Raw genomic sequence first — 13,428 nt, 5'->3', positions numbered from 1 at the left:
AAAGGGGGGGCATTTTCACCGAAGAGAAAAAGGTTTGTGACTTGGAAGATGGAGCGGAAATTTTATCTGAGCAAATAATATGGGATAATGTTGGACTTGCAATGCAGTTTCGTGTAGATTAACAGTCAATTAGGAGCCTTCAATTAAACACTATGTGTGTACTAAATTTACTAATGCTGTAAAGTATGCCATTTTTCCAAAAGGTTTTGTTTTTCTTCACAATTTCTTAATCACATATTAAGCAAGTTACCAAACGTCTTTTGGTTGGCCAGCTGTTGAAGTCATATAAGCATAACTTGGACCTGGAATGGTCTACAAGTTTGTTAACTACTGGTTTGTACCAATGTGCCCACACACTATTTGTTAATGACATAATCCCGACCGCAGAGTTTGCATTTTTTATTATTATTATATTCCCATGTTCTCTGTTTAATAAAAAGTGCATGGAATGTCCAACCTGACCCATCTTAACTTGAGATCTGTAGAATTCTTTAAAGCTATGCATTAAAACTGCATCTGTTTATATATAAAGCAAACATGAAATTACCAAGGTTCGGAAAATGTCTCATTCGACTGAAAACCCATACATGACTGTTCTAGAACTGTAAGAATAAGAATAGCGCCTTTAACATTAATTAATTGATATATTAATTAAAAAATTCTCTTAAAATTGAAGTTTGCATTAAAAACATACACGAGAAGGACAGTGAATACAACTATTTGAAATGTGTAAAATTATGCCAGCGATAGAATTAGTGGGTAAAGATCAATTCTGAGCATAGTTACGTGCTTATTTAAACGAAAATGCTGTAACTTAATTGATGGCGTCATCACACGTGACTATGCCTACTAGTTAGTTGAATACTATATGCTGGTACTCTATACTGAGTCATGTGACGGACTTGTTATGAGATGCGACTGTTAAATAAACTTATTTGCGTTGTACAGATTCAGTATAACATTAACTATTAACGTACAATTGACTATTAACGCATAAACTAACCAATCAAAATGGCTTCACGCATGAACCCCACTATGCACCTTTAGGTAATTAGAACGAATGCATTTCATTTATAAATTAAAAAGTACTTTGGGGAAATGAGTCAGTCTTGAACCTTTTTCAAAGTGGTATCTAGAATCTATGCTAACTTATCAAAACTGGTGGAGGTATTAGTTTATTATATAACCAAAAAAAAAAGGAGTGGGTCAACTCCAGTCTCAGAATAAGTCAGATTTAAAGATATACTGAAAAAATTCTTGCACATGCATTCGTTTACCTATCCAGCACAGCCAGTCTCACAAGCGTCGCTAGTAACAACCCTTGTTATGTCAATCTATCTCACATTTGTGTGAAAACAATAGTTGCTCTAAGCCTCGGTTTAATGCTACCGTGAAAACATTCATTCTCTATTATTCATCAAGATAGCTGTTTGGTTATTCACATTATTTTCAATATATTTTCAATATCTTGTACGAACACAATGCAAATCAATCTGTGGTTTCTTGTAAGTACTTGAATAGTTTCTTGAATGTTCATCTTGTGGTACCTAATTAGCAAGGAATAATTTTTACAAATAGTTTATACAATAAGTACTCAGGCAATATCTTAAGAAGTTTTTATTGTTTTATGCGACCAATTATGGAACGAATATTGCACATTTAATAACAAATTGGATTTTGTGTTTCACTGTTATACAATTAGTTAACATTCAATTATGTTTTCAGCATGCAGAAGAGGACATGAAAAAAAGCTGTTTGTGGGAAATTATTCATAGGAAGTTTTACATTTTCAGATATCAAGATTTCTTGATGACAATATTCGTTGCATACCCGATATGTGGGTTGAAAACGTGTAAACTTTAATAACTGTCATGAACACTATTACACTATAAGAATGAACACGTGAAGCTCTAAAAACTAAAAAACCTTATCCTTATCTTTTAAAAAACATAAACATGTCAGCAAAGTGGAAGAAAATGAAATCTTTCTATATTCACAATAAAAACTTGTCCAAGTAGCAACATTGTGGACGAATATTTGACACCATTTTTGTAACCTTATAAAAAAATCTTCACTCAAGAAAAGCGTATAAGTGGACTGATACAGTTAGCCTTAATAGAAGAACAAAGAAATCACGAAATTTGAAATTATGTATGTAAACAGTGTCATTACCATTTTAAAGAAAGTTGTTTAATCATTTAAATATCTAACTACAACTTCCTGGTCTTCGACAAGATTTGGCAACTAAAGCAACTATATATGTGTCAAGAAATGAAACTCCTTGTTTAGTTTTATCAAATGTCTTCTGATTTCCACAGTGCTACTTTTTTTCCCTTTACCGATAAAATTAGAAACAGTTTGTACAAGTTTGATAATAAAACTCAAGTCAAGTTCGACCTCTATGTTTTTTTTTTTTTAATTACAAGATACAACTTATCGCTTATACTTAATCATATTTATAAGAGAAGACCCTCAAAAACAAACAATAACAATGAAACTAGTTCTCAAAACACAGGAAAGTGACTTTACTAGTATAGTTATTTTTATTAATGAAAAAAATGTGCTATGCTTTAAATTACATCCACAGAGTTTGGTGGGTAATGAACAATCAAAAAATTAAAAGTGAAAATATAATATGAATAGAATAAAACTATATATATATAATTTAAAAAATGTCTTCATATCTTGTGAGAGGACAAAGTATCTAATTTTGTAGGTACAATAATAAAAATGAGAGTGTTTTCTGTTGGGTTGGTGGTGAAGACGAAAAACTGAATTAGACCAACGGAAAGTAAGTAATTCCAGTTGGAGGCTACAAGAAGGACGATTACGCAGGATTTTGACCTGGATTTTTATAGCTTGTTCAGTGCTTATACGTATGGTGACGTAAAAATCTGCGTTAAAGAAGTCTTCCTATAATGAAATTCGGGCCTTCAATTTGAGAATCCGATGAAACGTTTTGTAAAATACGAACACATTTAATCTCTTTATACAGTTATATGCACGAAATTACGAAACATTTTTGTTTTCTGCTGCAAGATTAATAACATTATATAAACTGACTTGTGCGGCATAAGTGGTAATCTACGATTACAAGCAATTGAAACATGATAGGAAGGATATACTCTAAAACTTAAATTATAATCAGGGGATTATGGGTTAGAAATGTTATACGGTGCTCTTACTTCTAGACATACTACAGCTTCAGAATAGAAAGAAAATGAAAACAAACATGAATCCCACGAAATGGGACCACAGACGGACTGAAGGGCTATAATGTGAACTCATGGAATGTACCACCGTGAAACTAAGAAGGATCGTAACTAGGAGTCGTTCACTTCCGTGCTCCCGCCATCTTTGTCTGTGACATCATCATCGTTGATAGTTGGCTCATTTTCATCAGTCTGTGACACTTCTCCCATTTCTAATAAAATAAATTAATAACGATGGTATGATTAAATATATTTATATGTATATAATTAAAGTTATAATATAAATGTACGTCATTACTCTCTTCTTTGTGTTTGTGTGATGGTGTGTGTGTGCATATTTCCATTCCCTTTTAAGTGTTCCTTGCTCGGATGGGTTCACCATAAACACTAACTGTAAATTCCCGTTGTCATTGACTCGTATTTTTGACTGCTCAATTGCTATTACTATACCTTGATATGCGATGTCGTCGTGTGTGTGTTCAAGTATAGGATATGTGTGTGTACGTAGTTCAACTGTCTCGAAACTCGGAGCAGTTGATTGGCCTGTCATTTTATTATTATTATTTTATTTTTATTATAATTATTATTATTATTAGCCTCCGCTTACGCCTGTGCACGACAAAGTGTTCTTATATCGAACATATTCTGTACCGCTAAGATGTAGTGAGCTTCTCGGCGAAGCTTTCAATAACGCAGAAACGACAAGAAGCCCTTGGAGGAATTTTATGCATTGAAGTACGTGGGCGTTATCATACCCATACCAGAGAAATTAACATCTTTTCACAAATTATCTTCGCGATAGCAACGGGGATAAGACCCAGCGTCAACGTGACTTTCATTTGTGTGGGTGTAGGCTTATATAGAGAGCGGTGTCAATACATGTCAGATGAACGACATTTGCGATTATAGATTAGAATTTTATCACAAGTTTAATGACATAAAATTAAGATTGTGTCAGTTGAGCTATAAGCATATTTATAGTCGACAGTTATTACACACACGCGGAAGTAATATCTAAGTTATGTATGACAGTGATACCTATTTATATAAGTATTCATTAAAACAGCAGCAATGCAAGTGACAGATACCAACGTTGGCGTGAGCTATGAACAATTTAGGTTCGTGTGTTTGCTTTGGGTAAGAAATTATACACATAAATGTTAACTTAATACATGGAATACGAAAAATCAAACAGTTCTGTGCTTGTGCTTTATATGCAATGACTTATAGATATAGGCCTACTACAAGTGGACTATTGTATACAAGTGGACTTAGGTACAAGTGGACTTAGGTGCAAGTGGACTTGTAACATTTTGATCTTAATGCATATGGTAATGCATATAATACTAATACTAATGGTACAAGTGGACTTAGGTACAATTGGACTTTGGTACAAGTGGATTTAGGTACAAGTGGACTATGGTACAAGTGGCCTTGTCACATTTTGATCTTATAATACTAAAGGATCCCGCTATACAGATGGAAACATCCATCTTTGATTTACTTTAAGTTGAATCGATATGCTCCATTTGGTGAACAAACAATTAGTTAATCTTGGCATAATATGCCTTGTTTTCACGCTTCAGTTCATGTATATCCTTAGCTCCCACATTTATATTTTAAGGTTTAAACCGTAGCTTTGGAACGTTTAGGTGTTGACATGTTCATTTAAGTTTGACAAAATGTTGATTTCATGACATATAGACAGTATGCTAACAAAATGCAAAGCAGACGTAATTTAGCATGTCTTATGAATTTGCCCATTTTTTTTAAATAAATGTTGTTATGATCATTGCAGACATATTATAATTGGGATTCAGGAATTGTTTATTGCTAAATTACTTTAAGCTAGGCAATGAATCCATCAAGTTGATGCAAAGCATTAAATTTATTAATAATGAATTTAGATAGGTACTCATTTTGTCACTTTGCAGCGACATTATGACTTCCATAGTTACTCCATAAATTGATAACTTTAATCAGGCGCGGCGGAACGGAAAAATTATTGGGGGGGCTAATATGTGGAGACTATCTAAGCGGAGCGCCACCATCGGTTGGCGCGGAGCGTACAAGAAACTTTTGGGCTTTTCAAACCCCCCAGATGGCCGGAAACGGCACTTCCCGAGTGTTTTATGCTGCGAATACCTAGCCCTAAAAATGGGTCTCAAGCCTGCAATTTCTCAGATTGCACGTAAAAAGCTGTAAAAACATTGTAATTTGTATATTCGATGGTGTTTTAAGAGAGTAGCTATTACTCGACGTGTACTCGCAAAGACGTTTTTTAGTGAAGTAAATTACTACTTGCAATAAAATGCAATAATTACAAGGGCGTCGGAAGCTATTTTTGATTGGTACGGCGGTTCAGTGTGTGGCCAACTATCATAATTATCGGAGGGACGTTTGGTAGGTCAAACTACGCTACGCGCCACCATGGAAAATGGAGAAAATTTTGAATTATATGCCACCCAGATTGCAGGAAATGGCACTTCCCGAGCTTGAAAACAAGACCCCTGCCATGCCAGAGTAGTCACATTTAGCCTACTTGCCGTCATCATTATTGAAAATTATTGAAACATATACCTCCGAGGTTTTTTTCCATTTTTTAGTCCTACTTTTTTTTTTTTTGCGTCGTGAATATTGGTCCGGCGTTCGCCGGACCTGCCCGTACCGGCTCCGACGCCCCTGAATTAAATAAATGTCATAAGAAAAACAGAAAGCATTTCTTAATGTCAACAAATGGGTAATTCCAAAACCATGTGCAGTTGCCAACAAATTTCTATGACCTAGCACTGTCATCATGTCATGAATGCATGCATGTACAGGTGAAATGCTAATATTGTGTTTTTGTTCGTTTAATAATTGATTGCGTTTAAACATAAAGCCATGTTCCACGCCTTGCGTGTACTCGTAGTGTAAACGCAAATGTTGATGAGTGTAGCGTTTAGCTTATTACCCTCTTATTTAAAGCACTAATATTCGATGAGGCGTGATACAGACAATCAATTATCATATTTAATTATTACACCTATATAGTATACGTGTGCATCGGACAGATCGACAAGTATGCATTAAAAAATGGGCAGATGCACGTTTCGGAGCCTTTGGTAAATATTGGGGGGGTTTATCATGCATTTGCCCCCTCATCTTTTTCATTGGGGGGGCTGAGCCCCCCCAAGCCCCCCCGGTTCCGCCGCCACTGACTTTAATTGTTAAACTATTGTTTAATCACGTCATTATTTTGGTGAAAATTACTATAACATATACCTATATTAACGCTTTGACAGCAATTAACTATTCCCTCCACTTGCTGCACAACTCGGATAAAGTATTTACACTTAACAAATTCTTTGCATACGTTTTATATATACACTCTGACTGATTTGTTCCTCGATTATGTCATTGAAAAGCTCAGAAATAAGCACACATTTCTTGAATTGTTTTTGTAAATATTTCGATGGCACCTCAACGTTCCCATACTCACATGAACACTCTCAAAAAACCTCACCGAAATAAAAGACCCTCCAGTATTATCTCTTCTGCTTTAAATTATCCAACACTTCAGGGGCCTCTTAAGTATAAATATATCCTTTAATTTTATAGGAATGAGCAAAAGATAAGATGGGTGCACCCACGCTTAAGATGTGGTTGTTACTGAAGCGAATTAGTCCACCTACGCAATCATTTCCCAACTTATATTTATGCAAACCGATGTGAATTTACCTTTTTCCAACCAGTCAAAGAAAGCTTGATAATCTTCGTCTGTTAACTCTTCTTCAATCGTCTTTTCTGCGTCTAATCATAGATAAATAAAGTTACAAAATAATATTTGACTCAATAGCACGTCCATGTTTGTTGAACAGTTCAGAAAACAAGTAATAGGTCCCCAGTCATCGAGGCGTCCATGGCGTGTCTCGTTTATTGATGTGCAACACATCGTAAATGAGAGACGAAACTGCCTGATGACTGTATAGAATGATTGGAACATATAGTTTGTCAAGATGAATCGCTATAGTTAAATTCTCTTGAGGGTTGCTCCGGGAGCTGTTATAATATAGTGACGGTATAGCGGTTCACTTCTCAATTTGAATAATTTCTTGCTTCAGTAAAACATACTTCATATGTCATCTTCGTGTAACCTGCGCATTGTTTATACACTACGTGACTGTTCCGTGTTACTGTTGTGTGAAATGACAACTCCCTGTACAAACTACAGTAACCATCGTTCACTAACACGAATTGTAACGTGAGTATGATACAACGAACGGAATAAATTCATTTATTTAAATTTGATTGAATTAACACAATGGCATAATTTTGGTAACATTATAAGATCAACACTATATAGTGCACGTAATCGAAGAAACTATCTTACAATACATGTAACCAGCCAGATCTCACGCAAGCCTATTCTAATGTTCAGTTTATTATTGTAAGGAGCGTCTACATTAAGAGACTTGTGGCGTCCTTCGTAGATGACCCATCAGCGTAAGACAGGGCTTAAGATGAGCACGACTTGTGTCTACATCTAACGTTAAAAAGTGCATGCGCGTATTTTCCCTTCTTAGTCTGTCTTTTACATATTGTAATGAAGTTATATAGCATTCTACGCTAACCCTAAGGGGAATGATGCAATCCTCAGCATCAACTGAAAGTTACATAAGATAAATGTTAGCTACAGCAGATAGTCTTCAGCATCATGTATTTTTGCGGAGTAAAATGACTGTCTGGTCTCAAAGTAATAGTTTAGCCTACGGCCGTCATTAAATGGAATGCTCTCAGCGAAAGAAATTTGAGATAGTTTAAAAAGATATTAATGGAAGATTTATAAAGTATACGAATCTTTGCCTGTTGAACTTTTTGCTATTCAGTGCTGCGTAAAGATTTCAAGCTCCTTGGTATGATCGATATATAAGAGAATCATCGTTAATTTCGATATCACATTTTTTTTACAATTTATTCATAACACATGCACTAGCTACATTATTACGACAGGAACTCCCCTTCGTACGGACGTAGGTATGTAGCAAACGTCTTACGAAAAACGGACTCATTGTTAAGAAACTGACAGCGTTGAATATTTAATGTTGTAGAATAGTAAGAGAGATCGATATGATGTCGTATATAATCTTATTGAAAACTTATTGCACTTCGGTCTGACACATTCTTGAAGTTCTCCCCGAAGCGTATATACTTAAGTATATACTTTGCAATAATTTAATTAAGAATCATCCAGCAGTCAGAGAGAAGCTGACAATTTCATTATCTGACTTTGACTGATTAGATATGCAAACCCATAAATTGCAAAATTCGAATTAATATTGCCAATATGTCTTTGTGATTAATATCTCACCAAAGATATGATTTGTAGAAGTATTGTGTTAAATTTGGTGTTACTAAGACGAAACCTGTATATCCAAACAGAATCCGTATGGAGTAGTGTATATCAAACGATTCGGTTTTTACTGCGAGAAAATCTCTTTCGTTCTCACTCACTCAGATTTCTTCTAGCACAGTTTGTGAATATTTTAGGCGTGGTTTAATAATAGTTAACTACGTGGGGTTGTTTGCGTAGGTGTATATACGTTCTCCATATATAAATTAATCTCGGCAATTAACTCCGTGAACATATTTGAAAGAATAACAAACAGGTCGACGATTCGGATTGAAGATTGAAGGGATATCTTACAAGAGAAGAAACATAATGAAGCCTTGTTGAGCGAACTATTTTGCCATTTGAAGTGTCCCAACAGATTAAAAATTTGTTTTATAACATGAAATATGCGCTATATAGTTGCAAAAAGTTATATAAGTGCTGCATAGAGAACAAAACGTGCTGTTTTTGTTAATGAAATTTGAACTACTGAATTTGCCTCGTGGGAAGGAACACAAGTAGTACTGTATAGTCACACAAAAAAGACGAATAGTCTGACTAAAAACATGTTTTTGTATCCAACCCAGGTTTTACTGTGTCATATGCGTCATGCACGTTATACTATAAATCGTACCTTCTGTTTCCATTGCTTGGTTTTCTTTTATATGTGCCTTTTGCATTAGTTGGTTTTCCAGTGTGTTTTCTTGTCTCAGGTTCTTATCTTTAAGCTCATTCTCAAGTTCCGAAGAGCTCTCCGACAACTCCTCGTCATCTTCATCGTCAATAACTTCGATGACGTCACTTCCAAGTGATCCTTCGCTGTAGTCTGAACCTGGTCCGTCGTAGTTGAGTGGATATGAGTTGTCGTCTGCGAATAGTTCCAATGCTTTCTCCCAGTAACTGTCCGGCAAAAGACTTGCAACTGTGTCTGGAAAAGTCAAGAAAGAACAATTACTCCATATCAACAATTCATCAATTTTGTGTACATAAAGAGAACTGACTTAATATATATGTTAAGCGTTGTATTTCATACATCAAACGGTACCGTACATTACGTAAATGGAGTGATTGCGCGCAAAGCCGTTTTCAGGTTTAACTTGGTGTCATTATCTTATTCGAGTTAGTCACGGAAATATGATAACAAATTAAAACAGCAAAAGCAATAGTCGTGGTTAAATTTATTTTTTAACTAGAACCATAGTTTTGTGTGAAAGCAATTTGCATCAAAATTGTACTAGGCTGTGATGTCCTCGCTGCTAGTGAGCTTTTCGGTTGCTGCGGTAAACCAAGCATGGCGCTAACTATAATATAGAATAAATAGGCTGCGACAGTTGCATGTTAGGGATTCTAACCTGATGGACTATAGGGAGTATGTATGTGTGTGTGTGTGGGGGGGGGGGTGCAAGGTCATTAGTTCCCATCGTTGTACTGATTATTCATACATGTAGTGAAGCCAACTCATTTTGTGTATGAAATGCACACGCTTTCAACGAATCCGCGTGGTTTGTGTATTACACTATAAAACACAACGTTACATGGATGGTCAGGTTTAATAATGACGACGGGATCCATGAATCAGGTATAACAATGCACAGAACATGCACACAGAGATGAACGAACAAAAGAGCTAACATTGAATATAGGCTTCAACGTTAAGTCTACTTAGACCTTTATAGTGACCAGCGTGAAACAGCCGATGAAAATAACAAAACAAAGGTACGAAAGCACAGTGCGATACAATATGAAATATAAAAATATAAAACATGAACAAGGAAAATATGAACGTAAGTAGGCTGGTTACAATAAATAGTCTAAAAGAGAGAAAAAGATCAACAAATACGGTACCAATAGCAGCGCACGTCCCTTCTAAGTCTTTTACTTACCCGAACTGGATTTGAGAGAAAACCCTTATTAGATACACGTATATGTCATGCACCGACTATACACATAATTAGGTCAACAAATAGAAATCTACATCATATGATCTAACTCTTTCAGTGCGTAGTTTGCAGGGTAGGTGGGTAAAATGGAATGAGATTTTACATCAGTAATACTCACTCATAATTTTGACACCGTTCTCAGGTGTCAAATCTCCATTTGCGATCTTTTGTGCTACTGCCTCTGCTATTTCTGCCAATGCCCTTGAGTTTTCTGTATTGATGAAAATGTATAACATCTCTATAATGCCGTCAAATATATTCTTCGATATTTCTACATTTAATTTGCAAGTTAGATGATTATCGAACTAGATGTATAGGTTATTTCAACCAGGGAGTTTCCATAACAACTCCCTGTTTCAACTGAATACAATAAATAGACGTTACACATTTAATAGCAAACGGGAAAACAATTGTTTTAAGCAACGGAAACGTGGTATTTGGGTATAAAAAGTATTGAATTTTTACAGTTTAGTAAGTATAAAAGCAACAGTTCATGTTAACTACACACTAGGCACCGATATAATGTAACACTCATTGTTCTATTTTGGTAATGCACCAAAGATAAATGTGAGAAAGAAAATCCTGTTGCATTTTAATTTAAGACTTTATAGTGTATACAAGGACATTGACGCAGAAGAGATTGAAATGGTAACGATTCGTTTGCTTCAAATCGAAAATATTTCATTACGTGAAGCAACCGGTATAATACTAATCGATGATAATATCAGCTTCAAATCATGTCATAGAATTTTCCAATCGCTTAACAAACAATCATTGCACTGAGCATGCGTAAGTAGTACCTTGTCTAAGTGATTCTTCATATACATCGTAAGGTTCCTGCTGGGGATAATCTGCTTCCTCTTGGAGGAATGGGTTGAATTCATAGTAAGGCGCTGGCGGTGCATCTTGCTGTACAACAAGATAAAGCACATACAATGAGGATCAATAATAATATAGACTTTAAATAATAATTATGACACGTACTTTGGATGATTGCAATTGTGTGTATGTGGCCAATCGTATATCATTTACATTTTATTCCGGACTATAGTTTAATCCGGTCTTTTGTTCACATGGCACGTAGATTCCAACCTTGGCTGTTGTTATCATCATATAGCCTATATTATTCTCGTATAAGTTCAGATTACATTCATTGCGATTGCTTCTTAGCCATACTGTCCATGCATAGTATAAAGAATTTTTTATTTCTGTGTTAGTTCTCTACAAAGCATTCATGTTTCAGCTCGAATGTGCAATGTAGCAGTTTATAGAAAACTAGCTGTGATTCACCAAGATCACTGATTGACTGGATTCGTATAGTGTAAGTGGTGGCATCGGTGGGATTCAAACAGACCATATCATAACTAGTGAATTTCCCTTTTCTTCTTTGACCTGATGTTGGGTCGCTTCAACCAATTGTTTTTGTAAGTTTGTCTGTGCATGGTAATTAGCTACCGAGCCCATTATAAAAACAATAACGTGGTACATAAGGGTTATACACATTAATAAATATGATATTGGTGCTAAAATCTTGTCTGTGTAATTAATTTGATTATTAATTTGAAATTAAATTAAACCAAACAATGCATCAAAATGCCTCTAAAGTCCGCATAAGAGTCTTAAAAAAACGATTTTGTTTGAAATAGGTCACCGCTCTTTAGGTTCACAAAGCCAGCACCCTGTTCAAACAAACAGATTCAAACCAGAAATATATATCCCGAAAACGAGGTCGCTTATGAAAAATTTCATTAACATTTTATATTGAATGGAATGATTAACTTTAGCATGAGCGTCATCGCCAAATCGTGTGACATGAAAATGATAAATTTTCTTGTGGTAGTTACCGGAAGTTGGTCCTGTGTGAAATCAGTGGGTTGGTAATTATTGAGGAGCGTTCTGGAGAGTTCCATCTCTTGAATCATCAGCATTCTACGGAGCTCTTCCATCACTCTGTCTCTCAGATAGTAAGCCACCTTGAGGGATATCTACAGTAACGATAAACAGTATAGAGAACTGATGGTTTAGAGTGAACACTGGAATACACGTGGACTATGTTAATACAGTGGCATGACCATTTTGGCGGTGGGGGTGGGGGAGGGGGAGATGAATACTTGTTGCGGGGACGTTTGCTATTACATCCTAAGTTTCTCTTCACATGTCTAGTGCATGTTTGGTTTTGTTTGCCGGTGTCAGTTCCTGACTTCATCCTTTTAAAGCTTCTTACGGCCATTGTTCTTTGACTTTAAAGCAGAAATATGTCCATGTGATGACGATGACGTCACAGTAATATATGGGGAAATAAGTGATATCATATATTGACAACGACATGAATCCTTGAATGGAGTGAGTGGTATTCCAAAAACAAACTACACAATTTCAATTTTCGCTAACAATAAAGATATCTACAAGAACAAACATATTAAAATCACAAGAATTATTATGTTTAGTGAATAAATTACCATACAGCTAACGCACACGTTGTGCTACACACCCTTACATAATCAGAAGTTTGTGACTGAACAATACTGAATGTATATTCGATCTGCACTAAACAATGTGACTAGTTCAAGCGGAATCAAGCTTGTTGTTGAAAAAATATGACTGTATAAATCCTTACGTAATCTTGGTCAGTAAGTAATCTAAGAGCCTGCAAGAAACCCCTTGCATCATCTGAAGCAACTATGAACTGCGCCACCTCGGCAGGATTACTCAACTCTAGGAGAAGTTCTTGAGCTTCTTCTTCAGTGAGCACGTTCTCTTCCTCTGTTGAATAATGAGGTAGTAATATACCGCTAAGCAACATCTTACAATATGTTTTTATTTTACATTAATGTTACTGTGTACAACTCAGGAAGATGGGGCACAAATGCATCGCCTTATATACCCAGTTCGCGAGGTAATATAT

The 13,428-nt window shown here is 35.6% G+C and overlaps 2 protein-coding genes across 3 annotated transcripts in view; one reads left to right on the top strand and one right to left on the bottom strand.

Moving 5' to 3' along the window:
* LOC139967002 (ileal sodium/bile acid cotransporter-like) overlaps positions 1-13,428 on the top strand; it is a 57,526-nt gene that overhangs the window by 8,121 nt on the left and 35,977 nt on the right. The window lies entirely within an intron of this gene.
* Positions 328-13,428, bottom strand: part of LOC139967001 (uncharacterized) — a 29,160-nt gene continuing 16,059 nt past the window's right edge. For both annotated transcript variants that reach the window (XM_071970565.1, XM_071970564.1), the window contains exons 5-11: positions 13,141-13,286; positions 12,368-12,508; positions 11,324-11,432; positions 10,642-10,734; positions 9,218-9,511; positions 6,933-7,004; positions 328-3,424 (exon numbers count right to left, since the gene is read on the bottom strand). In XM_071970565.1, the coding sequence (XP_071826666.1) occupies positions 3,324-3,424; positions 6,933-7,004; positions 9,218-9,511; positions 10,642-10,734; positions 11,324-11,432; positions 12,368-12,508; positions 13,141-13,286 (956 nt within the window). In that variant the 3' untranslated portion in view covers positions 328-3,323. The remainder of the gene's footprint in view (positions 3,425-6,932; positions 7,005-9,217; positions 9,512-10,641; positions 10,735-11,323; positions 11,433-12,367; positions 12,509-13,140; positions 13,287-13,428) is intronic.

The sequence above is a fragment of the Apostichopus japonicus genome, chromosome 4 (assembly GCF_037975245.1).
Source record: "Apostichopus japonicus isolate 1M-3 chromosome 4, ASM3797524v1, whole genome shotgun sequence".
Lineage (NCBI taxonomy): Eukaryota > Metazoa > Echinodermata > Holothuroidea > Aspidochirotida > Stichopodidae > Apostichopus > Apostichopus japonicus.
Note: the sequence above shows the minus strand (reverse complement) of the source record. Positions and strands in the feature narration are given on the sequence as shown.